General features: G+C 42.3%; 1 protein-coding gene across 1 annotated transcript in view; it reads left to right on the forward strand.

The window, feature by feature from the left end:
* The first annotated feature begins 13,515 nt into the window (after positions 1–13,515).
* LOC128908257 (ras and Rab interactor 3-like) overlaps positions 13,516–26,237 on the forward strand; it is a 172,559-nt gene continuing 159,837 nt past the window's right edge. The window contains exons 1-2 of the mRNA XM_054198071.1: positions 13,516–14,077; positions 16,497–16,607. Coding sequence (XP_054054046.1) covers positions 13,921–14,077; positions 16,497–16,607 — 268 coding nt within the window. The 5' untranslated portion in view covers positions 13,516–13,920. The remainder of the gene's footprint in view (positions 14,078–16,496; positions 16,608–26,237) is intronic.

Raw genomic sequence — 26,237 nt, forward strand, 5'->3', positions numbered from 1 at the left:
TGGTGAAAATGGCGTGACTAATTATGACAATAAAAAGTACAAGAATTCCTTGGTTGGTAGTATCAATACTTTAGTGGAAAATACATTTCACCACCCACTGGATCAAAAATACTCACCCAGTCTCTGATACATCAACCCCTGCTACTACGGTATTGTGCAAGGCCCGGGGATGGTACGCTCAACAGAAGTTCCTACTTTTCCATCTTCAGCAGGCTGTTGGCTAATATTTCAACTTCCTTCTGAGACATGTAATGGGGAGGAAGACGTCCAACAGATCACACAGGAAATCAGCCTTTCCAGATTTCTCTGAGGAGATGCCATCCTGGACAAGATAGTTGGAGCTTCCTAGAAACAAGCAATGGACAAACCCTGGGTTTCCTAACATACAGTGTTTTCTCTGACTTTGCTTTTGGCTCCCTCTACTTCCCCATCTTCTTCACCTTCCACGTGGACTGTCCTCTATTCTGCCTCACTGCATGCATAGAAAGCCCCACTCTAAGGCACGTGCAAATTCAGAAAAAACACGAATGCTGCTTTGATGGCATGGGACATGTGCTGTGTCTCTGTGGGGCAGGACGGGGTATGCTAGGCAGGGGGTTACTGCCAGACTCCACTCCCAAGCTCTCACCGAATCACAAGGCTGCAAAGTTCAATATCAGGTGGGTTTCCACAGTCTTCAGGAATAACATAGGGTGGAATTACCACTTCCCTAGTTCCCAGTTTTGGATTTCCTTCTGCCCTTCACTGTTCTTTTGCATACTCCCCTGGGAAGGAGTACGTATCTTCCTGCATACAGATTTAAAAAAATAAAGGGTATGGAATAAACATATGTCTTCAGCAGCTTTTTAGCCCTACAATGCATCATCATATCAATCTTAAAACCCCAAAGCATAATTATACATCTGGAGAAAAGTCTAGCCACGTTCTCAAAAATAAAATACTTTTGCCAACATGGATTTTTAATGTAAATCACATAAATTATCATTTCATAAGCAAACATGCACAGTCCTTTATAGCTCCTCAGCACAAAGGAAAAAAATTATGAAGCCAGGGTAGGAGAAACACCCTGTTAACTGTTTGTACAGACTAAGAAATTAGCAAGATTCATGGAGAGGCTGGATGTTTATTAGTATAACAGGTACCCTGACTCATTAGCTAGTGTAAACTGAAAAAAACAAACAACCCACAAAACCAGGAAAAACTGATGAAGGATCAAACTCCTCCAAGTTTCAGAATTTAAACTTCTCTCCAGCTACCTGGCATTAAAAACAAGCCTTGTTGAGACTCAATTGTTTCAACCTTCTTTTGCAACCTCCAGTACTAATTGGTGCTCAAGATACACACTGGACTAGCTAGATTTTGTATTTGTTTCCACCTGCAAAGCCTCTCCTTATTCTTAATAAATGACATTTTTCAGTCCTTTGCATGGCTGGATGATCATTAATACTGATTCTCACTAAGCCTCTGCATACAGACACACACATATATATTTACAATGTGCAAATTTCATTTTACTTGATGGAGTTATAGAGTGATCTATTGAGACATGACAGTGCATGCATGTTGTAAATAATTCAAGAGTGAAAGAAGCTACGTGAGCGTTCAGAATAAATATTGCACATCACCTAAAATCAGACAGACATTTGATTTTACTTCCTTAAAATTCCTCAGGTAGCAAAACAGATATGACTGAGAAGTTTAAAAGTACAGTTGAGCTACATCTAAAACATCTTATCTCCGCCTCCTCTAAGCCCACTTCTCAGTAAAGTCTGAGACTGTAAAATGTTTTACTTGCTAAATAGTACTAGATTTTTAAAAGTGTGATGATGCCTTATCACCTTGGAGTTCACCAGAGAAATCATGAGCATTCATACTTGACAGATATTTTATCATGGCAAAGAAAAGATCTTCAGTGTTTTGGATTCTATGGTAATGATTTTCTTGTTACAGCTTTTTTAACAGCCTGTAAGTAATAAAACCAGCAGCTAGGATGCTTACCTGTTGTAAGTTAGCATTTAAAAACCACTGGTGAGCGCCCCAATGCTGGTCACAAGTAATTCAGCGTAATCCCCTCCGCAAAGCTCTGAGCCAGGGGCACCCTGTGGGTGACAGCAAAACCCAGCCTGGGTTTCATGTAACTCTACTCACATTAATTGGTTCATCTGCCTGTTGAAACACGGGAAAAAAGTATCAGACCCTGGGCATGATTATTATTCTGTGAGTGACTTTAAGTGTTTTTTTTGTGGATGACTGGCTTGCTCAGAGACTTGATGATGAGCTGAAAGATTTTTCTTCTCTTAGGACTTGGTCCAGGGTCCATCGGAGCCAGTGAGCAGCAACTCAGACAGAAACACTGAGAAAAGCAGAAGAGTAAAGAGATTTTTCAGATGAGAGATGAAATGGGTCTTTGTTCAGGAAGGGTACTTGATGTAAATATTCAAGAAAGCGTAGTGGTGTATGTGCTTATTGGCTTCCTAACCGCCACCAACCGTGCAGCAGGGCAAATTCTGAAGGCCGGGGCTTGCTGCGTTCCCACCTCAGGCAAGTGGGCATGACAGGACGTCTGCCATGGCAGCTAAGGCAGCTGCGGCACACGGCGGGGTAGGCTGTGCCAGGCACTGAGCAGAAGGAAAGCAGGAGGCAGCCCTGCTCTGGATGCTTCTGATCTGTTCTGGAGGGACAAAAACCAACAAAAACAAAGCTGTGCCCTTTCGCTCAGTTTTCCTGGCAAAGTCACAGCTAAGCCTCTGGAGATTTTGTGGGTTTGCTTTGCATATGATTAAAAATTCATTAATGAGGATTAATTTAAAAACTGAAAATCAAATTTTAAGGCAGTTAAATCTTCCAGAATACTTGCTTTTTTTTTTTTTTAAATTAATTTGTTAGAGTTTGGAAGGCTAAGATAGGAAATACAGTTCAATTACACAATAGCTTGCTATGTAACATTCACCTCAATGATCTGATTTATTTCCAGCTTATCAACCATCTTGATAATTTGGGCAGAAAAAGTATGATACATTTCCAACAGTGACAAAAACAAATTGCATAAAACACAGCCCATCTCTTCTTTTCTTTTGCACAGTCAATGCCAACAGCATAACTAATTCTGTGAGACTACATCAGTCACAAGGCTAAATCCAACTCAGTACTTTTTTTAAATGATTGTGAAATAGACAGCAGATCTGTTTCCTCCAGATTAACATTTATTTAGCTTTACTGTTATGCTGGTTCAAAGAGATTTGATATTATTTTATTTTTGTGTAGAGAATTGTATAAACTATCTTTTATCAAAAGCTGTGGCGTGAATATATTTTATGATGACCATTACGACCTGTCTGATGCCCTGATGCTCTGCCAGCCTGTTGTGAAGTGCCCTGGCTGTTCGCTTCCACGTGCTCCCAAGCCAGCTGGGTATGGGTAGGATCTGCTCCTCGGGCTTTGCTGGTAGCAAGGTGCAACCAGTGTCCCATGCCTCGGCAGACCCGTCCCCTCATGCTCCCTCATAGTTTGCTTCAGTTGTAGGCTATGTGGAGATCTCATTTACCACCTGACCCTCTGCCCAAGCCCCCAGGAGGAAGGCACTCTCAATAGTGCATGGTTAAATCAGTGTTTCAGGCTTGTATGGTCTGGCCTGCCCTGTCTCTCCTCAAGGCACTCCTAATGTGCAGTGGCAGCTTTTTACCTGCACAGAGTAGACTGCCAAGTCTCTGAACAACAAGCCCCACCAGTAATGCTTCCATCTCCCTGTGGATGCATGTGAAGCAGAAAACCATTGTTGCAAGGAGAAAGACTCTTCAGAAACTGCAGGTCACTAAAAAACACAGTTGGTCCCAAGGGCAACCCTTGGAGCAGGTGCTGGCACCCTTCCTGAGGAGGGCAGCTGTGGGGTTGATCCTACAGGCCACCAGCTGTGGGGTGGTCACTATAGGCCACGCTGGGCACCAACAGCCAGGTGCTCAGCGTACAAGTCAAACGAGATGTATCCCACTCTGCCAGTCTACAATGACAGAACTTTTCTAGTGGCCACTGATGGCCACTAGATTGCTGCTTCTTTTAATCATCCAGACAATTTCCAGCCCTAGGGAGAGGTTTTAGACATCTCCTGGGAGCATTCCTTCACCCACAAGTGGAAGTAGGATGGTTTAAAGCATGATCTAAAGGGTTATGAAAAGCAACTAAAGCTCAAGTCTCTAATGTTCTGTTTCTGAATACGTTCTGAACAGAACATTTTGTGTGGCATATTTAAATGTACGAAGTGTTTCTGTGGTCAATTTGCCAATGCGTGAAGTGAATATGATCTTCATTATCAGGTGTTTTTTTAAGCTTTTCTTGCCTCACACATAACTGAAACATTGGATTTTCCTTTTTTACCTTCACTACAGACAACATGTAGTTCAGTAAAGCTAAGGCTGTATAAAGTCACAGGAAATCATTTTACGATGTGAGCACAGGCTGAGGGGTAATTATGGTATTTCAGGATATATGGTGACAGATTAACAAAGGTATGCTTTTCTATTTATCCACAAGGATACTTTAATACCCACTTCTGAGCAGAACGGCTCTGTATATTCATTTGCATAATTGGAAGGGCCTTGCCATATCTAGCTGCATTTTTACTTCCACTAATGCTAAACTTCTTTTTCCCATAGCCTGATTAAACTTTGCAAGTATCTTGGATCCCAACTCTCCAACGCTCACAGCCCACTGCTATCAGTAGGGATTGAGTTGTTTGTGGAAGCTGGTGTTGCTGATCCTTAACAATCCCATTTCAGTTGCCTGACCTTGCTGATAACTAACTCCTGTGGTCATCCCCAAAGAGTGGTATTATCTCTTGTATCAAAAAGGACTTTAGGTACTGAAAATTCTGCACAGGGAAATTTTATTTTCATGTCATAGGCAAAAAGGTGGCCTGTTGTCACTTATAAGAAAGCAATAAGCATAAACACATGCTCAGCAGCAGCCCAATTAATTATACGTTTTTTAATTTCAAGTTACCCCAAAGCATGTCTCTGGATTTACTGTTGGATGACTTTCTTTCATGTTTAGCTGCCTCCTCACTCCATTGTTTCCATGGTAACACCTCTGAAACATTGCTTCTTTCTGAGAAGGTGAAATGTAAAGTGGCTGGAATATTTGAGTGTTTAAATATTTAAATGAAAACAACAGAAAGATGGTGGGGTGAGTCAGACATGACAGGTAGGTGACACCCACAAGAGCTGCTATTAAATTGGACTGTGGGGTAGCGCTACCTTTGCTGTTCTCCTACTACAAGCTGAAAAGAGCAGCCAGCTCAGTGGAGCTGTGCGGAGCCTGGGCTATGCTGGTGCTGAGAGGCAGCTGAGCACGCTTATGGCCAAGGCTAGCTGAAATAGCCTGCTGCCAACATCTGCAAGGAGTTAGGAACAGCAAAGAAGTTAATTTGCAGGAGTGCTGTATTTATTATTTGCCAGTGATAAACATTTCTTGTTAAAATCAGTAAGAACTACTAATTGTCTTAGTATTTTACTGTGAAGTCTGTTAGGAAGTTAACATGGAAATACTGTAAAAAGTGTTCCTGCTTGAAAGTATGCCAACGTTTGCTTTGACCATGACTTCTCATTAACAGTAACGAACATCAGTTATCTGGGTTTGGAGGAGGCTGTGCTGCAGACGTGGCAGTTTTTGTAAACTTAAAGGGAGCTTTTATGGAGGACGTTTTACTTAAAGTACTGCAGCTGCAGCAGCGTCTCTCTCTCCTGCTTACATTGACCCTTTTCAAATTCGCAGTACAAGACTTGGTCTTCAAAGTGGATGTAGTGGTGTTCATTTCCCCATTTTAGCTCATTTCACCCTGCCTTTCCGATCCACTTTGATTAAGGTTTCTTTCGTCTGCTCCCACAGATGGCTGTGCCTAGCCCACTTGCTTAGAACCATCTCCCTATTCTTGTGTACCAAAGCTCTCCTTTCCTTCCCTTAAATGCCTCCTTAGACAAACACCTTTCCCCTTGCTATTCTGAACCTGGGCTCTGAACCAGCCTCCTCTGTTCTCCCCTCTCTTGTCTGATCATAATGGGGAGCAAATTAACCCTCCTTTCTTATCTTTCCACAGAAGACAACATGAAACAGCAATGAAATAAATGACCTGAACTCCTCATACAAAACACTCCATTGAACACTGTTCCTGCTCACTTGATTTCTCTGATTGCCATTCCCTCTAGAATATCATTTTACATGACTTTATACACTGAATTTATCTTCCCAGGGCAAGGCTGTTTTCTTCGTACTGTCTATAAAGTAACACGATCTATAAAGTAACATGATTTCTAGTAGCTTTACAGAAATAAATGGTAAGAATATTCTTCCCCTTCTCTGACTGACAGCTACAATTCCTCTTAGCTTTAACATGATAGGTTTTCAATAGAATAAATTTTCTTTTTTAAAAATCTGTGGTCAGATGAGGGGGAAAATTCCCAGAACTCTCCAGGCTCTGCTCACTAACAGTGTTAAAAAAAGATGCCAGCCAAAGTAGGAGGTGTAAATTTTCTTAACGTTATTCACCATCATTTTATTTTAAAAGCTATGATAGGCAGTCAAACAGCAATTTCAGCATCAAGATGGATATTAAGTTTCAGAGCAGGCCCACTCAACATTAGGGAGACGTGATACTGCCTTAGAAAAGGGGAATGAACAGCATGACCTCTCTGGGTTCCTTTAAGCATATGTTCTATAAGTCTCTGAATAAAGACAGTTCTCACCTTTTCAATATTGTTGTTTCAAGGACATCAGTTGCCAGGACATACACTCCTGCACTTGCTTATATAGCATTTGGAGCCTGCAGTTTGTTTTTTCCACAGTCACTAAGGATGAATGCTTGTTCTTCTTTTCTTAATGATTTCAATGGACTAATCTAATGAGGGAAAGGAGCTGCCCCGTTGAATGTCTCTCAGCTACCCCAACAGGACTTTCACTGAACCTCTTTGGCCTCCAGGCTTTCAAGCACTGACATTATCTGAGGCTTTTTGTGTGTGAAAATTCTCCACGGCTTCCTCCTGTGTATTCATAAGATCACAGCAGTCTGTGGTTTGGGCTAACAACACATAGCTGTAGAAAATTTTTCTCACTGTAATGAATCAATTTTTGCCTAGTTAATGATCCTTCTCATTCTGAGGGACTAGCAAAGGCTTCTGGAAACAGATCCCAGGAGGTATGAAAGCTGAACAAAAGTGTGGTTGATTGAGGTGTGTGAAGATGTCTTCTCAGTAGCCGTTTTGAATTTCACTTATTTCACAGACATACAAAAACTTTCCAGAAAGAAAACAAATGGAGAACATTTTACAGAACTGAATTTAGTTCCTCTACCTGGGAGAGGAATGAGATTATGGAGAGCAAACAAAGGTGTTGTACAGTGATGGAAGAGAGCGCTGCAGTTAACCTGCAGAGCTTTGACAAGCCAGAATCCCTCATGTTTAGCGTGATGTCAGCTAACCTCATTCCTCACAGTTAAGGGTAAGCACAGTCAAATTTCCCCAAGCCTCTGGGAACAGGGCTTAGAGTCAATACTAAACTCAAACCCACACGTAGAGGGGAGATTTGAAGAGGAGGAAGGAATTCAGCTTACACAGAGTGGAACAAATGAAAAATTTACACTGGGTCTAAAAGATGAAGAGAAGTCATGTAGAGCAAACAGAAGGAAAGAATAGTGGAAGTAGAGAAGTAGGCAGAAGAGAAAGCGACTGTGAGGGCAGAGAGGAATAGAAAATCACTGGCAAAATGTAAAACCAATTGAGGCTGGGATTCAGTGGAGATAGCAAGCTTGAGAAACTGAGAAAGACCAAAATGGTATGTGTGTAGGGGAGGACATGCTGTGTAACAGAGTCCCTGTAATTTAACCCCCATTTCAGTATGGCTTTATTCATACGCATGAGTTCTTCAAATCTGGCAAGGATTTCAGCAGACGCCTATATCCCTGAGAAATCTAGTGGGCGTTAAACATAGACGCTCTGATGAATTTGGAGGGCTTAGACAATAAGGAGACAAATATTTTCATTTTTCTAACAAACTGCCTTTTTTAGGTAGATACTGATTGAAACCTTATGGGCAGATATGCATAATGTCTCTCATTCTGTCCTGCAAGCAGACATTTTGGTGGGCTTAGAGAAATGAATGGGGCCAATGCACGTAAATTAAAATGTGTTCACAGCACATGTTGGACATCAGGAGTCAACTGATCTTTTTTTCTTGTAGCTTAAAGTAGATCACATCAAGAGCCTAGATTTGGTTGGTACCTTTTATGCTTACTGTACAGCAATAAGATTATATGTAGCAGCCTAACCTCCTTCCTGGGCTTATGTGAGGTTGTTTATGGCATGTAGGATATGGGGAACTCTTGCTTGTAGCATTCCTGCTTACTGTGAGGGAATCCCATTATTGTTAAGTGACTTGTTAAACTCCCAAGTAGGGTCTGGGTGAGTGTGCGGCTGCTACTTAAGTGATGAATGTGGGGTGTAACCACAGAAGCTCATTAGAAATAGCATCACCCACGATTATTAAAGAGAAATCAGCAGTAGAAAGACTGCAAGATATAAAACACAAGGGAGGAGTTGGGTAAGTAAAAGGAAGATGTAGTTCCATATTACAGCATGAGACTGGCTTCTTCTTCATAGCATTTAAATTCCGGATCAGGGTTGAGTTATTTATAGCCTTGGAAGCAAAACAAAGGTCTGAGTTAAACTACAAAAATAACTCTGTACTAAGGAAAACTTCTGCCTTTGAAGCATGCAGAAGTACAATATGATAACACAGCTGGACACTGTCCACATGAACTGGAAAATGGATGGGAGATAAAAATGTAAGAATGAGCAGAAAGACATTGAGGATCTTAGCACAAGGATGAGTCATTTGATGGGCCCTACAGTTGGAGTTTCTCTGTAAACCTAGTGGTCCCAGTTCAGGGTTTACCCATCACAGAGACTCTGGAGGAACCCTCAGTTCTGATGCCAACAACGGATCTGCTTTCTAAATTTCAAGTATGGTTCAGCAAAGCACCTTTCACTAATGCTTAAAGAGCCACTTGGGTATATACCTAAGGACGTATGTTGGCCTGAGTTACAGTTCAACATTTAAATATTGATGGGCTAATATTTGCTTTCTGCAAGCTTATATTGTCAAGTCATATTAGTGTGTGCTCCTTTTTCAGGGATTGGGTCCTAAATAATCACAGGATTGTCCCCTTCTTGATAGGCAGGTGATTAAGATCAGCACCAAGCTAAGGTTCTCTCCATGGCTCCCTCATATGAACCACCTTGACCAAACAGCAAAAGCAGGATCCCAGCCTCCTCCCTCATGGATGCCCTTCCTCTCAGTCGAGTTTTTATGGCTTTTTGAGGGAACATTGTTGGCTTTTCTTTGATACTATCTCTTCACCTTGTGGACAGGGATGGTTGATACTGGGATGCTGGTTATATCTGGTGGAAAAGTGGGACTTGAACAGGATCCTAGGGTTGGTTGGGTGCCTGTCACAAACAATCTCCTCCTAATCCACTAGGCTTCTCAGATGATGAACTCCCAGCTCTTCCGTGCTGGAACCGTCTTCATGGTCAACTAACAGGGTTTCAGTTTCCTGTTACCCTGCTATGCTGCTGCTGCTGCTTTTCCTGCTCCATTTAGGGGGTGCCATAGAGAATTAGTGCAAACATTATACTTCTCCTTTGACTCTCGGCAGCGTCAATATTTTCTTCTCAGATGAGCTGCTTTCATGGATCTCCTGTGAGATGCTTTCCTAATTCAAAGCCTTTCGGCTGTTACTCAGTTCAAGATACTAATTGTGTTTGAGATGAAAAACAAGCAAATTTGGCAGTGCTAGATGAAGCTAGCATTACTCTCTGCTTCTAGTGAGACATTTTACGTGGGACATACAAGAAAATTAAATGATCACAATGATAAAATCACAGTAATAAGAAAGAAAGATTGTTTACTGTGTCTGGCTTAGTTTAAGACAGCAAGTGCTATTTAATATTTTCTTCCTCCACACTTTGTTTTGATGGTATTTCCCAAATACATCTAATTTCCAAAATTTAATTCTTTCAGCAGATTTCCTAGTTCTAGACTGGAAAACATTTTGTTCTGCTTATAACCGAAACAGAAAACATCCAGAGTATCACCGAAGCACTCACTGTGAAGGCATTACTTAGAAAACTATGCATGTCTTATTCTCTCTTTTTTTTTTCTTCCTTTTTTTGAGACTGTTAATGGCAAGATCCCATTGAATTTATATAGTGTTCTGGTTGCAGTAAGAGACAGCAATAACTTCGGATTTAAAAAATGAATGTAAATTTCTCAAATGCCACCTTATGCAGAAAGTGTTTGCTTCTTTTTTGCCTCCAACATTGTATCACCACTGTCTCATACACAGCATGAACGTCCCAAAATCAGCATTGGGACATCATTCCAGTAACAGCCTCCGTGTGAGGGGCTTGAATGTACTCAAACAGACCCTCCAGGTGTGGGTCCTGCCCGCTGTTGGGGAAGAGGTAGCTGGAGCTGAGTTCTGCAGCACACCACTTCCCTTTGAGACATCCTACACAAATAGTTACCTGACACATTTCCACAGGAAACACCAAAATAAAAGTGATTTCGAATTATGTTCTGAAAGTTTAGTATTCAGGAACAATTTTGAGGCTGCCCTGTGATCACCAGACTGATTAAAAATGCTAATCAGAAGCTTGTATGATTAGGAGATTAGTACTGTCTGAACTTTGATCTGCCTCATTTGTGTACACAGAGAGGGAGAGACACACACAATCATGCTGAGAACTGCTTTCAAGGGTAGCAGACTTCTTTTGTGTAAAGGATTCACAAAAGATCTCTTCACTTTTTTGGTTTTTGTTTCTTGCTTTCAGTTCCTTACAGGGATGGCCCCAGGGTTTCTATAGTCACTAACTGTTACCTCTAAAACAAACAACTTTTTAACAGCCAGAAAAGGGAAAAAACCCTATGTCAAAAAAGGCAATATTATACTTACATTCCTGTAATTAGCCATGTGCTTTGGTTTGATCCATGTGATTTTCATAGGACCCGACAGAATTAATGAAAATCCCTCACATGTGAAACTCAGGACCTCTAACAATGCTTCAATTCCATGGTCTCTGTGTAAACAACCTATAGACACAAATATGGAATATCTGTAAATCACATGAACAACCTATCGACACAAATATGGAATATCTGTGAATCACAGCCTCATCTCCAGAACTAAATTTACCTCGATTCCAGCCAAACTTCTCATTGCATGTCTTAATATCAGTAACTCTTCAGCTTGGGAGTGCCATGGCTTTGAAATTGTCTTCAGTGTAAGGAGCAAGTACGAGAATAAACCTGGTAAATACAAAAATCAGAAGAAACCTCCATCAGCTGTGTGGAGAGACCCAACCATCAGGACAGCCTCTCTGAGGCCATGGCCCTGGTCTGCCTTATCAGTGAAAATGATTATAAACTTATGGTATGTGGATGCTGAAAACAAATCTCTGCAATCCCTTCCAGTGTCACCATCCTTCTATTGCTAGGTAAAACCTTCATACAGAGAACTACAGTCTTGTCAGCATCGCAACTCCTATTAAACACAGAACAAGGGGGTGGCAGACTGATGTTCACATTGCCACTGTGAAGGGGACTGGAAGGGGAGGCTTTAGTCTCAAAAAAGAGGTGATAAAAAGCCACGTGAAGAATTAGCTCTCAGGCATTATGAGAGCTGACAGGGCATGCAGTGGCATCTAACTATGCAGTGGCATCTCTGCTGACATGGCCAACCACACCTTTACTGGAGCTTCAAGGTCTTCAATGAAAAACCAGTCCACTATAAATAACAGTCCTGATCTAAAGAGCTTCAGTTGCCTTTATCCAGCTTCCCATGCCTCTGCATCTAATTAGCCTGTAAGTTCTTTCAGGCAGGGATGGCTTTCATCATTATGGGTTCAACTGTGAGATTTCCTACGTGGCCATGGAGAGAAATAAAGGGACATAAGCTGACTTGTAATCTTCTCTACTACCTTTTTTGTAGCAGGCAAGAGCTTTCAGAGTTACTTTTCCCCTCTCAGCAGCTATAAAGAGAGGAGAATGGGGCATGCCTTAGTGCCGTTCTTCTAACATGCAGTTGTTTTCCTGTTATAACGTAAATCAGAAAGTCAAAGGCCCATCAGAGCCTAGGCGCTGCCGGAGCCTGAACAGTTAAGGCACAGAAATTTCTGTAGCTATGTGCATGCAAGCAAGCAAGCAAGCAAGGAGGTTAACACAACTGGTTCTCTTTGGTTCTCCAGTTTGACTAACCCCTCTTGCACCGGAGACAACTGGGCAACCTTCAGCACAAATCCAGAGTGGTTTCACATGCCGTGTGTACCAGGGCACCCTGAGCACTGCGCAGCCGCATCTCAATATGGCGGATATCGTTCATAAACATGAGAAAAAACCCACATTTGCATGAAGATGGGAAAACACAGAAGATTAGTGATATTTTATTTGCGAAGATTTGCTTTTGTAGGCTAGGATATTTGTATTATAATTATGACACCATCAGAAACAATGCCAGATATGAAGTGTTATATGTTCTGAAGTACAAGGAGAGAGATTCAGGGGGAATCACCTGAAAGGCCTTCCATTGTAAACCAAATGCTGCATTGAAAAGAAAATCAGATGAGTCAATCCCATGTCGTCTACACGTGCTCCCTGACACACACTGCATTTCTGGATACCTGGAAGGAACACAGAACTGATGCCTGTGCTATTGTAGAAAGTTCCCAGAGCTGTTCTCAATGGCTAACAGAAATCACTTAGCATAAATACCAAATTTTAGTTTGAAGTGCTATTTCCCCCCATGGAAGTCCATCTGAAATGCATCCCCTAGAGACAGGTGGAAGAACCCTGGTGCCATCAACACCCGGCTGGCCTCTCACCGAGGCATCCCAGCGCCGTCCCCCCTCAGCCCCGTTCCAATGGACGCTCTTGCCCTTGAGGGCCCTGCCCACCATCTGCCCAACGGCTCCTGCACCTCAGGTACCGCCGACCCTGCCCTGCCCGCCATCTGCCCAACGGCTCCTGCACCTCAGGTACCGCCGACCCTGCCCTGCCCGCCATCTCCCCAACAGCTCCCGCGCATCAGGTGGCGCCGGTCCTGCCCACAGCCTGTTCCCCTCCACGCACCGATAGCCCCACCAAACGCAACACCAACACCGGGTAATTCCTGCGCCGTTTAGGGGAAAGGATTAATTTAGCCAGTTAATTCCGCCCCCCCCCCCCCAAAGAGGCGGGGGAGGCGAGGGTACATGCGCGTTGCCATGGGTGCCGGAGGAGCACCCAGAAAGTTGTGGGAGAGGGGCGGGGAGAAGGGGGCCGGGCTGGGCCGCCCGCCGGGGCTGACTGGCCGCTCGGCGCCGCGCTAATAGCCCCCAGGCCGGATACTCCCGCGGCGGCTGTTTCGCCCACCTGCCGCCATCGTCTGGCGGAGGCGGTAGGGAGGAAAGGAGGAAGGAAAGGGATAAACTTTAAACTTGGCTGGGGCGGGCGGGCGGCGAGCCGCATGGATGCCGCCGTCCCTCGCTGCTGACCCACAGCTCCCGGTACGCTGTGGGGAGGCTGCTGCCAGAGGAGCGCCGGGCGCCGCCGCACCGCTTCCTCCGCCGCCGGCCATGGTGCGTGTGGGGCGCGGGGCTCGGCCCGGCCCCTGAGAGCGACGCCTCAGCCCCCCTCCTCCCGCCCCCGGTCTGCCGCCGCCGTCTTCCCCGCGCCCCCGCCCGCCTCCACCTGCCCCTCTGCTCCGCCGCCGCCGACCTGAGGCTCTGGGCATCGGCTTCTCTCCGCGCTGCAGCCCGCCCGACATGGAGCCGTCTGCGGGAAGCCGCCGGGAGTGATCCCGTCTTTCCCACCGACCCCTCGGCGCCCGCGCTCGCTCCGATGGAGCCGGACGAGACGCCGCTCGCTCCCCCGAAGACCATGCTGCTGATGCTGAGGAAAGTTCGCAAGAGGCGGGAGATGCTGCTGCAGCAGCTGGGCTTCATCTGCGCCATCCTCTTCTTCGTCTGGTGCATGTCCAGCCTGCTCTCCAGACTGGGTGAGTGGCTGTGCCGGCGGGACTGGCGGACCCCGGCGGGGCGGCTGGAGCGGTCCCCGGGGGGCTGCCGCCCCGGGGGTTGGCGGGCTCAAGCTGTTCCCGTTTTGAGTTTCTCGGTGGAAGTACCCCGGCGGGCGGGCGAGGCGGAGGGAACAGCGCGGGTTCCTGAGGAGAAGCCCCCCGCGCCGGGCAGGTGCACGGCCGCAGCCCCGCGGGAAGGAGGCAGCGGCGTCGCTGGGCGACTGGTGGCCAGGGGCTGCCTAGCACCGAGCCCGCCGGGGTGACGGCCCGCCGTGCCTCTCGGAGGGCGTCGGGTCGGGAATCGGGGCAGCTGCCGGCCTGCGAACGGCCCTGAAGTAGTTTCCCCTCCGCCGCGGCATCAGAGCTGAACCCTCTCCAGCCGCTTGTGGTCCCCTCTGCAACTTCGGGCCGCCTTTTCGTTTTTATCCTTGGGTTGTAAACCTCCATCACCTACAACTGCTTCTTTTCGCCATCTTTTCCCTACAGTCCCCCCTAAACTAGTGCGGATACGGCAGAAAATTCTGTATTTTAAGCAAGGAACAGTGCTAATCTCATGTTTTATAGAGAGAGTATGTTGCGTTCTTTGTGCAAGTGCCGTGTTGGTAAACCGATGCATTTATAATTAACTACATCACTCCCATTCGGTTGTTTGTTTTATTTTCCTGCCTGCTGGCACAGTTTGGGCTATAAGTGTGCAGCTTCAGGCCCTCTTCCTGCAATTCGCTTTGCATCCCTCAGATACGAAGTCTAAGGTTGCTGGGACAGCACACGGGTCTCTAGGTAGGACTGCCAACAGTCGTTGAGGGTTTAAGAACAAAATCAAACTAAGCCCAGATCTGACGTCCGTGTTTAATGTAAGAAAATGAGATTTCAGCAGAATTAGGATGGGTCATCTGCTTAAATTAAAGATGCAGTTAAAGTGTGTGTTTTAGGGAAGAAAAGATCCGGTGGAACTTGTCATGCTTTCTAAGGCTTTTGTGGTCAAATTATTGTCTGGCTCGTTTGAGATATAGCTAGGATGGCAACTATGCATCCATATAAGAATTCAGTGTCTTAGACCGTATTAGCATATTGCTCATCTTTGAACTTTCAAATTTTTTTTAATTGTGGTTTTGGAGTATACTGTTGCTTTCTTTATTTAGAACTGCTGTTTGTCATGCCTATGCTTTTTTTTTTTCTCTCCTATTTATTTTCATAAATTTACTGGTTTGTGAAAGCATGTAGTTGGGGTATGGTTAAGTTTACGTAGTTTGAGGGGGTTATTTTGTTGCAGATGACAGTTTTCCAGAACTTTTTTAGGTTTACATGAAAAATGTCATGACTAATGAAAGTTTAATCTCCTGGGTTATCAACTAAATCCTTCATAACCTAATTTTTGATGGTATGCTGCATCAGGTATTTTTTTTTTTCAGCTGGCTAATTTACAGTATATTGTATCCATAAACACTGACCATCTGTTATAATTGTGGCGTCAGAATATTTTAACAAATACTCTAGCCAAACTAACTTCCAAGCTAGACTTTTTTTTTTTCTTTTTGCAAGAGTCGCTGTAACAAAGCGCAAGCATTACATGATGACTGAATATAAAGTCTAAGATCAGCCGTCGGAGAATTTTTTTTATTATAATAATGTTCATTTGAAATGGATAAGGTTCAGATGGAATTGATTTAATTAAGAGGTTCTATTCTTCGTTTAATTATTATAATAGCATACCCTGCATCATAACAAGTGCTCCTTCTGTACTCTATTCAGCAAGTTCCCTTGAGAATGCTTCTGGAATATGAGTTTAGGCAAAAGCGCCATTGACTTCTAAAGAAGTTTGTTTTTCTTAAGATTTGTGGGGATTCACAGTGCAGTTATTTTCCATTTTCTTTGACAAGTTATGCAGGGATTAATATTATCAAGTATACCAAACACTGAAAAGATCAGCCCCTAGACTCAGAATGTAACTGGAACATGACCATAAGCATTTCTATTTTTTAAGAAATCAGTAATGTAATATGTGCAAGTGCAAATGACTAAATGGAAGTGTGATTGTTGCTCATGTCAGCATAGCTGGGCTGGTTTCATCTGTAGGAACTGCTAAGTGTTGAGTTTCACAGGTGCAGGCTTCAGCATTTGCTTGCTGCAGAGTATTTTCCCGGTGTGGGTCACAGCCAGGTGTTCTTGATAGCTGGGACATGATAACAGCTCTGACACTGCACCTTCGTAGCTAGTTTGCAGCTAGGAGCACCTACCATATTTATGTTGGCATGTGCCCCAGTCACACCTTGATTTTGCGGCCTTCACATACTGATGGTCTCGCCATGCTCGTCACTAGTGGGGGCACGTAGCCCAGTTAAGACAATGCAGGAAAAGATTAGTGACAGTGGGCATAACCTTTTTCTATTTAATATAGGCCAAGAATCAACTGTTGGAGACAGACGCGTTTTGTCAGAAATATGGAGGAATAGAAGGTTGATGGCATCACCTAATGGGACACATGAAGAAAAGAATTGTACAGATCCAGGTAAGACAGGAAAACTTTGCAATGTCTTATGAGCTCTTGAGATGTATTGCGTGGTGCTGTCATGACCTATGCATGCAGTGCAGAACTATCATGCAGTGATATGTTAGGGGAAACATAAAAGCGTCAAACCTGAAAAAGAGCAGGACTGTTCTGAGTAGAAATAAGGTTTATTGTGCTATATAATACCATGAATTTATCTATCAAAGGCAAAAGTTAATGTTCAGGTATAAGAAAGTTTTGCGGTCATTATGAAACTTGTGCTGACAATTTGATTTCTCTAATTATGTTTCTTTTGATGATTATCGCTGTCTAGCTGATGCTGTTTATACTGCACTGGTAATGAGAGGTGTACTCTTTTTGAAACTCTAGGTGGCTAAACATGCAGTGTTTGAGATACCATCTGAGCACAGTGTATTCAATGTGTTTGTTACCATTATAAGTTTAATCATGTTTTGCTAGTTTAATGATAAACTATGTATTTAGAGTAGGAATTTATATTGTGTGGAGGGGGATGATGAGGTAAGTAATATGGAAACCCTGGAATCCACTTTACTTCAGGATATCTGTCTTGGCCAGGCGATAATAATTGATTGAGGGCAGGGGTAGATGACGCATTTTAACATCAGTGCTAGTCCACAATGCTTTCATCTTCCCATCTGTCTTTCTAGTGTGTATTTCCTTTCTCTCTCTCCTTGCCTCTCTGTGGTTTACGGTGTGTGGGAGACGAGACATTTTGCCAGTGGCACTAGCCAAATTAATTTAAAGTTCAGATTTTTTTTATTTTTTTAAAATATGACTCTTTGATCAACTCTTTTATGACAGCAGAGTCTGTGCCTTCTCGCAAACAGTGACAGCATGAGTTCTTGGGTACTGTCAGCCCCAGGCACTAGAAGAGTTTGGAGCAGTACTTACTTCTCCCCACCTCAGTTACCCATTTGTTATAATGCAGAGGCACCTGTTGTATAGACTGAAGATCACTACGGTATTTGTGCACTTCTGAGAGGAGTGGAAGAACGTCGCACAAAGTATGTGGGTCCAAAAGCATTAACTGTATCATCTTGATGTCCAAGAGCTTCTCTGTGCTTCTGTTAAGAACTTTATGGGTTAGTTGTTGTCTGCATCTGTAACCTTATGATGCTGTTGATTTGTCTGTCAAAGTTGTTCATAAACAAGAAAGAAGACAAAAGTGACCTTGTAAACATGTAATTATTCTTGATGATTAGTCAGAAAATACTGTTCTTTCCCACTCCTTTTTAATTTTTCTCCACATATGTGGATGCATCAATGTGGTCATGTCTGGACACATACTTGTGAGCACACTTGGAGCCAAGCAAACAAAGGCTGCAATATCATAGAAAGCTGGATCAGAAAGATGCCCAGCAAAGTTCTTGATGGGGATTTCCATTTAATATGAATGAGAATGTTTTTTGCAATGATGTGATAAAACTGCCAAGGGAAAACATATGTTTATGTTAAATTGAAATACTAGGAGCAGTTTTGACTTCTCCAGATGTTTAGAATAAATAGCTCAGCTCCCTCCATTCCTCTAAAATTGTAAGATTAGTTTAAGAACAATTGTAATAAATAAATACAATCAGGTCATTTTGATGGGCTTTCTGAAATTCAGGTCGTTGAGATGCACTTTTTTCTGTAACCACAAGAGAGGCCCAAATAAGCCTCAGGATGCTGAGGTTCTAAGAAAAGTATGATGAGGCTTGCATTAAATTCATGATTTCTAGTCACAGTGCTGGAATTAGCCTTTCTTTTTAAAGGTGTTTCTTCTGTTAGAACGCAGATTTACAGATCAAATATGTCACAGGATTGCAATGGTAACATTTTTCAGTCACTTCCTGTTATTCTGCAGTTATGTACAGCTTATCTCAGTCTATCTTCTGCAGCTGAAGGGGGGATTTAGATGCTGCAAGGTGTGAGATAGCTGCAAATGAAGGGAGCATCTGAAAATATCTCAAATCGATGTTTGTTGGAGAGGAATGGGTCTGTAAGAACCCATGATTGATATTGCTCAGTAATGACTTCTGTAGGCTTAGGGGTTTTTTTTGGGAGGGTATTTTTTCTTTTCAGGTTTTTTCTTTTTTTGGTGTTTGGTTTGTTGATTTTGTTTTTGTTTTTTTTTTTTTTCATTCTTGTCTGGTAGCCAGAGATTGAAATTTGCCCTGTAATGAGAAGAAGGTACAGTGACCTAAAACCTATCAAAAAGGAGCAAGTAGAATAGCTCATCTCCATGGGAATGTAGCTTGTGTAAATGCCTGACTACATCTGAGGAAAGTAGTCCCAGGAAAAGTTGTATCAAGATTGCATAGAAAATTGGTGAGAGAGTGTGGATTTTCAGATGGAATATGCAAGTTTTCAGTCATGAGCTTATCCCAATGTAATGAAAATCTCAGGAATGTGCTGTCAAACACTTTAAATGACTGGACTTTATTTCTGGTCTCTTTTTTTTTTTTTCTAATCTTTAGAACAAATAGTTAATATGTATGTATGTTGTATGAATACAGTGGTCTCTGTAAGCTCCTTTATGAGAAGTACTTTTTCTTACCGATGTCATTTCTGTATCTGCCTTAAGCACTGGGGACCCTACAAATGCATGTGTGTGTATGTGGTATTATAGCAGTTTTCTTATGTTATGTGGATATTTTTCTATGTGTGTTTAGGGTACAAGAACTTCATAATACCTTGGGAAATGCAAGTTCTTGCTGAGAGCCTGTTAATCCTTTGTGTCATTGCAGTGCTATTGCTGTGCTCCCTCTTTATTAGCTTCCCACACAAGTCTGCAGCTTTACTTCCCTTTTCTCAAAGGCTTTCAACAAAGTTAGTTTATTTACCACTTCACTTCCTTTTCTTACATACATGCAAATAAAAAAAAATCCCCAGTTTTCAGAAATTGCAGCCACAGAAGTTTATAAGACAGTGGTAAGAAAGGTTCACCCTTGGTCATATACCTTGGGAGAAAAACTCCGTAAGCTTCCAGAAGTGATGTTTAAAGCCTGTAGAAGCTGGTATCTACTAGAAGCTCGCATAACCTGCGCTGTCTGAGATTGTCTCATTTACTGAAGTAGGTAATCTTGGATTGTGTTCTTCTGGAAACATTAGTAATGCTTCTGGGGCCATTGTGTCAGAACAGAAAAAACTTTGAAGTCTTGGCAATGCTGCTTTTTAAAAGAACCCTGAGTCTCTGGCAAAAGAAAGGAAAATCTGTGTGTATGTATATATATATAAAAAACTAGAGGAGAAAGGTTTTTCTAACATTTGGAGGTTAGAAGGACTGATATTCATGAATATCTTAAGAGGTGCTACACATTTTTTCTGATACTATCTGTACTTCCTTATGACTGCAGGGTAGTTGCAATCTGTCCCATAACAGCAGCAAAGGAACTGTGGGTCAGCTGCAGAAAGGAGGTGGAGCACTTGTGAGCGCTGAGCCAACCTCAGCTCTAGTCTGGACTAAGACCAAATCCTCACCAAAGTTAATGTGTTGAGTAGCATTTTTTCCATTAAAGATCCTTCCTGGCTTGACACGTCCCCTTTTGCTGGAAGCCATGAAAAGATACAAGTCTTTATGTTGTCCTGGAGCCAGGCTGGAGGGCTTATAGATGGTATGTAGAAGGCTCTGGACTTCAAAAATTTCATGAGAGCCTGGGATTTTTGAATTGTGAATCTTATGTTTATTTTGTATTGAGTAACGCTCTGGATGGCTGCAGTGGGTATCCCTCTTTGAGGGAAACCAAACTTACCTTTTCTTTACAGCTCTGGGTAAATGTCTGTGGAGGAGGGGTTGATCCAACCCTCACTGAAAGCAGAGCGATCAGAAAGGGAAAGTAGTTGTCTCTAGCATCTTAACAGATCTCATTAGTTTGCAACCAATTTTTTTTGCCTTATCCAAGCTCTCACTTCCATCTGCCATCAGCTCGCTAGCTTGCAGTGCCATCTGCCCAGCAAGTCTGATTTATAGCTTCTCTGCTCCAATGGCTCACCTCTTGTTTCAAAATGTTCCCATGACTCCATGTCCTCCAGAACTCCGAGTAACGTTTCCAGAGCAATTACAAGCTGGGGTGATTGGATAGTGTGGTGTTTCTAACCATCTGACTCCACTGGGTCGTGTTAGGCTGTTAAAGCAACTGTTCTGGAGTCCTTTCAGTTGTGAATATTTTCAAGTAATCCCTGTATACAGTACAGAGAATATTTAAACTACTTGCTGTGAATTAGAAATGTATTGGAATATATTTCCATTAGTCTTCTCACACTAGTCAGTGAGGTGTCTTGTAACTGAAAGAACCGGTGGGGTTTTCTGTCCAGTGGTTTGGCAGTTGTGGACCGTTCATGAGCTACATTGATTTTAAATAGCTGGGGATTTCGTTCAAGTGTGCTCTTCTCGTTGTTATCGGTGGGTAAAGATGAATTGTGGGCTGGGGGAAAGGCAGGGGTTAGCATTTCTTTCTGAGCCATGCTGCCTTTTCACTTTAGAATTAAAAGGTGCGTTCTAGCAATGCTTTCTGTTTTTGCAGTGAGAGAATCAGTCCTCTACAGTGAAATAAAGTGTTTCCCAGCAGTATGTGTATAACTGAGTTCTGAGTTACAATCAAAAGTCATTAAGTCTGTGTATATTTTACACCATTAGTTATAACCTTGGGGACTCATGTAGGATGTGATGCATTGTACAGAAACTTCAAAAGTCTTACACAGTTTTGTTGACATACCACAGAGAGTGCAAGAGCCTGATACTTTTTCTACAAAAATCGATGACGGTGTTCTCACTGACTAGGGGAGACAGGACTGACTCTTCAAAGTAATTTTCCAAAAGGATAGAAAATGCTATTTCTTGTACATTTGTAGTAAAGACAGTATTGTAAACATTGATTTCCATAAATTTTATTTAACAAATGCAGTGCTTAGTTAAATGCATCATTCTCAATATGCTGGATTGACGTATTCGTTTTTTTCTTAATCCTTGTAGTCACCTTATTGTATAAGATAATGAACTTCATGTAATAAATACTGATCTAAACATACTTTTGTTGCTGGTGGAATATGTCGTTTTGTGCTTATGGAAATTCTCTTTAAACAATGCGATAATATGTATTTCTTTTAAACAGTGTGCTTGTGATCTTCCCTAGATCAAACTTCCATTTTGTAGCAGGGATAAGTCCCTTAAACCTCCACTCTTTAGGCAGTGATATTAATAATAATAATAAACAACTGTAACCCTTTGTTTCATGAACAGTCTAAATTGATTAGCTCAGCATGACCTGCAGGTTCTCTTACTATGCATTTGTACAGTACCTAGCACAGGAAGACCATGGTCTCATTGAGGTAATACAGACAATAACTGTGTTATTTGCGAATATTCCCTTTTGGCCTTTTAGTCAGACTTGCTGTCTGTCTCGATGCATAGAAAACGTGCAGCTGTTGTCGTGTGATCTATTTATTGGTAGTGCATACATTTTGATTTAAAATGTTTCTTTACTCCAATGTCTTATGCTCTCAAAGATGAGGGAATTTACCAGCCTTAAATATCCTGTTCTTGCGTTGGTCTAAGAGGAAATGAAAATTGAGGAAAGGTGTAAGAAACAATTTCTTTGTTGCTTCATGCATATGGTATTCACATAACATATAGGTGCAGTGTCCAGCAAATGTCTGTGTATATAGGCACAGATGCACAAATTTATGTAGTGGAAAGACTTACTAACTGGCTGGCATTTAGCTTATTTCTTAACCACTTGTCATATGCTTGTGGGGTTTTATTTGTTTCAGGTTGGTTTTGGGTTGTTCCCTGCCCTCCTTCCCCCCCGGTGTGTCTGGACTCACCCTTATCCCTGTAGATGCTGAGCGGTAAACTTTATTGATTGTGATCTCACTTGGCTGGTTTCTGTTTCCAGGGAGAGATAGATGTGTGACAATTTAAAACCACTTTTAGCGGACTAGTTGAGGGCAAATGACAAACGTTTAATGGCAAGTTTTTCTTGTGTGGCTCCCAAGGCCTCCTAATCAGAATTCACACCTAGGTTTAGGTTGTTCAACCTAGTGTTCTGACACTCTTTGCCTAGCTTATTGATGTGTGTATTAAAAGGGTTGGCAGGTAGATGTCATTGAAGTTAATTGGGAAAAGTGTTTTGTTTATTTTTTTGTGAACTGGTGTAGGAAATGTGCTTTGTTCAAAGCTAGAATTTAAAAAATAACCAGCCTTCTCTCTGAGCTGTTCATTTTCTAGCAGTGTATTAATAATGGCATCCAAAATAGTAGAAAGAAATGAGACAAACATTTCTCTGTGCTTTGGCTCAACCTGCTAGTGTCGTGCCCTGGAGAGCTGAGAACAGAAAACGAACTCCAGGGTAATTTATCCATTTCCCCAGGTCTAGGTGCCAACATTGCAGGAAGTAGCTTAACACACAGTAAATAAGTGTCTGACTAAAATGCCATGTAGAGATGTAATAAACAAGGGCAAATGAAACAAAAAGATATACTATTTAATATATTACTGTATATTCTTAAACCTAATAAAAATGTTACTTGATATAATCTTTATTTCATATGACTCAGATTTATAGTTAGTTTTGGTCCAGTTGAAGCACACTGTGGATAAGGACTTTTACAAGCTAAGTCTGAAATCAAGAAGCAGGCTGGAAATAAAAATCAGTATTTCTAAAAAGTAGCAGCCTCACAGCCAAATTTAACATCTGTGGACACAGGCCCTTGCTTTCTTTGAAGGGAACAAAACAGCCAGGTTGTATACTCTGGAGTGGTAGACTGAGATCTAAAGTTTCCTGTATTAGCCCAGCTCTAATATTTAGATGCCTGCCTATATTTCAAAACACATTAACTAAGCATTTCTCAAACATTAATGTAGTTATCCTGCAACATCTCTATTTCTGTGACTGCAGATAACTCAGGCAGACAGCAGCTGTGTAAATTGGTGACGTGAGGTCAAATAGGAAATATGTGGTAAAACAAAGAATCAGATCCAGGTACCTCAGTCCTGATACAGGCTCTCCTGCAAAGATGATGTTTGAACAGAAATTTGGACTAATATGACCTCCTGAGGCTCCATCCAGCCTGAGCTTTCCTGTGATCTGGTATGGAAACCAAATGAATTACATTTCACTCAGGACATATTTGAAATCCTGAATTGAGGATTTCAAAATCAAAGTTAATGAGACTTGGGCATGCAGATCTCCATGGTATCACTGACTGTCTCACACTTAACGTGGGATAATGTATGTGTATTTAGGTCTGTTCTTCACTGGTATAACCATGCAGATTGGCCTTTCTGTGTGGAAATCTCCTCCATTTTCCACTCGGAAAATTGTGCTGTTGGTGTAAAATCTGTGTTTAAATTTACCCATCCTTATCCATGGCAATTTCACTCTCACTCCTTGCTTTTTACCTTATTGTCTGTGACAGGTCACCATGTACTGCAGTTGAGATAGAAAATGCTGCTTTGTATCATGCATAACTGTTACCACACCTCACTTTACTGTTGTAGGAAGCAGGTTGAAATGGCATTATAAATCAATCTGTAATCATTAATCCATACTCTTGCAGTCAGCTCAGGACAGAGTCTTCATGAGGTACTGGATTGTTTGATAGATATTAAAGCTCTGCATTCATTATTTCATCTCTGTGCTCTCGGTGTCTCATCAGTCCATAACTTGGACAACCAGTGTGGAGGATTCAGGCAAAACTGGACAAGCACAGAACTGGGCTGCAGGGAAGTAGATTGAAAAGCACCTGGAGGTAGAAAATGGTCACCAGAAGCTGCAAGAGGGATAGGGAAAGTTGGGATTTGGAATTGGGTGGTAGAAAGATTATCCAGTCATGGAGCCTGGCATTGGAGGACAGGTGAAAGGGGCACAAAGATGTGAGTGGAGGGAGGCTGGATTTGGGTAATAAACCATGCGAGAATCCTGGGAGTAGCAGGGCAAGGAGGCAGGCCCCGGGGAGTAGTAATCAGAGAAAGTGATAAAAGAGGTATGCAAAATCAAATTGCAGTGAGAGGTTTGGTTTTGGTTGGGCAAGGAATCTAGAAAGAAACGCAAAGGGAGTCTCTAAAAAGGACTTAGGTTACAAAAGGGTTGCTTTGTGTTTGGCACATAAAACTGGAAGCATTCACAATTATACACGTTTTGATTTATGTTTTAGTTTGTTGGGTGTTTTTTTTTTTTTAGCATGGATTGGGTATCAACAAAGAACCTTCTCAGAGCTTATACTAGTGACACCATCTAGATATAAAGCAATTTAGAAAGCTTCACCAAAACTGGACCCTCCTGAGTCTCAACTCTGTCTCTCTGAATCTCAGTGTTTGTTCTGAGAGTCAAAATGACCAATTTAAAAATACACTTAGGCACAGTGTGCAATTTCATTACAGTAAATTGAATTTAAACTTTGTTTTGCTAAAATTTCTAAGAACCTTCATAATTGCATTATTTTTTTTCAGAAGTTACAAAATTTTATTGTATATATCTATTACTGCGCCTTCCAGCGAGCAAGAGGATAATTTAGACTCTGCCTGTTCAGTTGCCATACATTCTTGCTTGTTGGACTATTCTCAGAGATTGCCAAAATGTGATGAACTATTTTTCTCCTGCATAGGATGCACTCACTTGTTCAGTGGGTTGAGGGTAATATGACTGGATCTATTGCACACAGGTATTTAAACCTTTGAATAGCAAGGTGTAAATATTCACAGATGGTGGGCAACATTTAAACTCTGAGAACGGTAGGTTTAAAGTCGATGAAATATCAGCGTGTGCTTTGAATTTTGTGAGTTCCTAGCCCAAAACATAAACTCTCAGAGAGAGAGGCATTTGTTCTTTACGGCTTCCGGGAGCATATCAGTGCTGGTGTACACTGCTGTAACTCCACCATGTCATTGCAGCCGTGACAATTCTCAGCAGCTGAGGTTCTGCCCTACAGGTTTGTTGCTGGATGGTGAGATGCTGTTTCTGGTTTAGTTCTTCGGTGAGAATCTTCTCTCTTTAAATACTTTTCATGCCTTCATAAAGGTTGCATTCTTTGATTATGTCACGCTTCATTAAATCCCTCTGCGGGATCTTTGGCTACTGTTGTCTAAAATTGTAAGGCTTTTTCTTACCTTCGTAAGCCTTTCACAGGCCTTCCTCTTCCCTGTTGCTGCTAGCCTTTGTCTGCTTCCTTTATCTGCACTGAAACTTTGAGATGAGTTTCCAGTGTCCATTTGCGTTTCCTTGTTATTTTTATGTAGCCCCTTCCAGATTAGTATGTGAAAGAAACTATCTGGAATACTATAATTATTCTTTTCTGAACCTCACGGCACGCTCAGGAGATCGACCAGCCAGGACTGGCTAGACAGGGAAGAAGTCAAAGCTGGCATATTAATTAGTCCTGTTTCAGTTGTGCACAGAGGCTTTGCTGGTGGAGGGAGAAGAGGAGGGTCACTATAGAGCTATAGTGTTTTCAGTCCTTATTGTGTGATGCAGCGGCAGTCCTTAAGAGCACCTAATGGAAATGGACAAGGAAAAGGAAAAAGAAGACAGAAAAAGACAAAGTGACTTACCCAAAGTCTGCAGAGAGGATCAGTTGCTAAGCTGTGTTTTTTTCCCCCCTTAATCATAACTTGTAGCCATACTAAGTTCATTG

Source organism: Rissa tridactyla, chromosome 4 (genome assembly GCF_028500815.1).
Source record: "Rissa tridactyla isolate bRisTri1 chromosome 4, bRisTri1.patW.cur.20221130, whole genome shotgun sequence".
Classification (NCBI taxonomy): domain Eukaryota; kingdom Metazoa; phylum Chordata; class Aves; order Charadriiformes; family Laridae; genus Rissa; species Rissa tridactyla.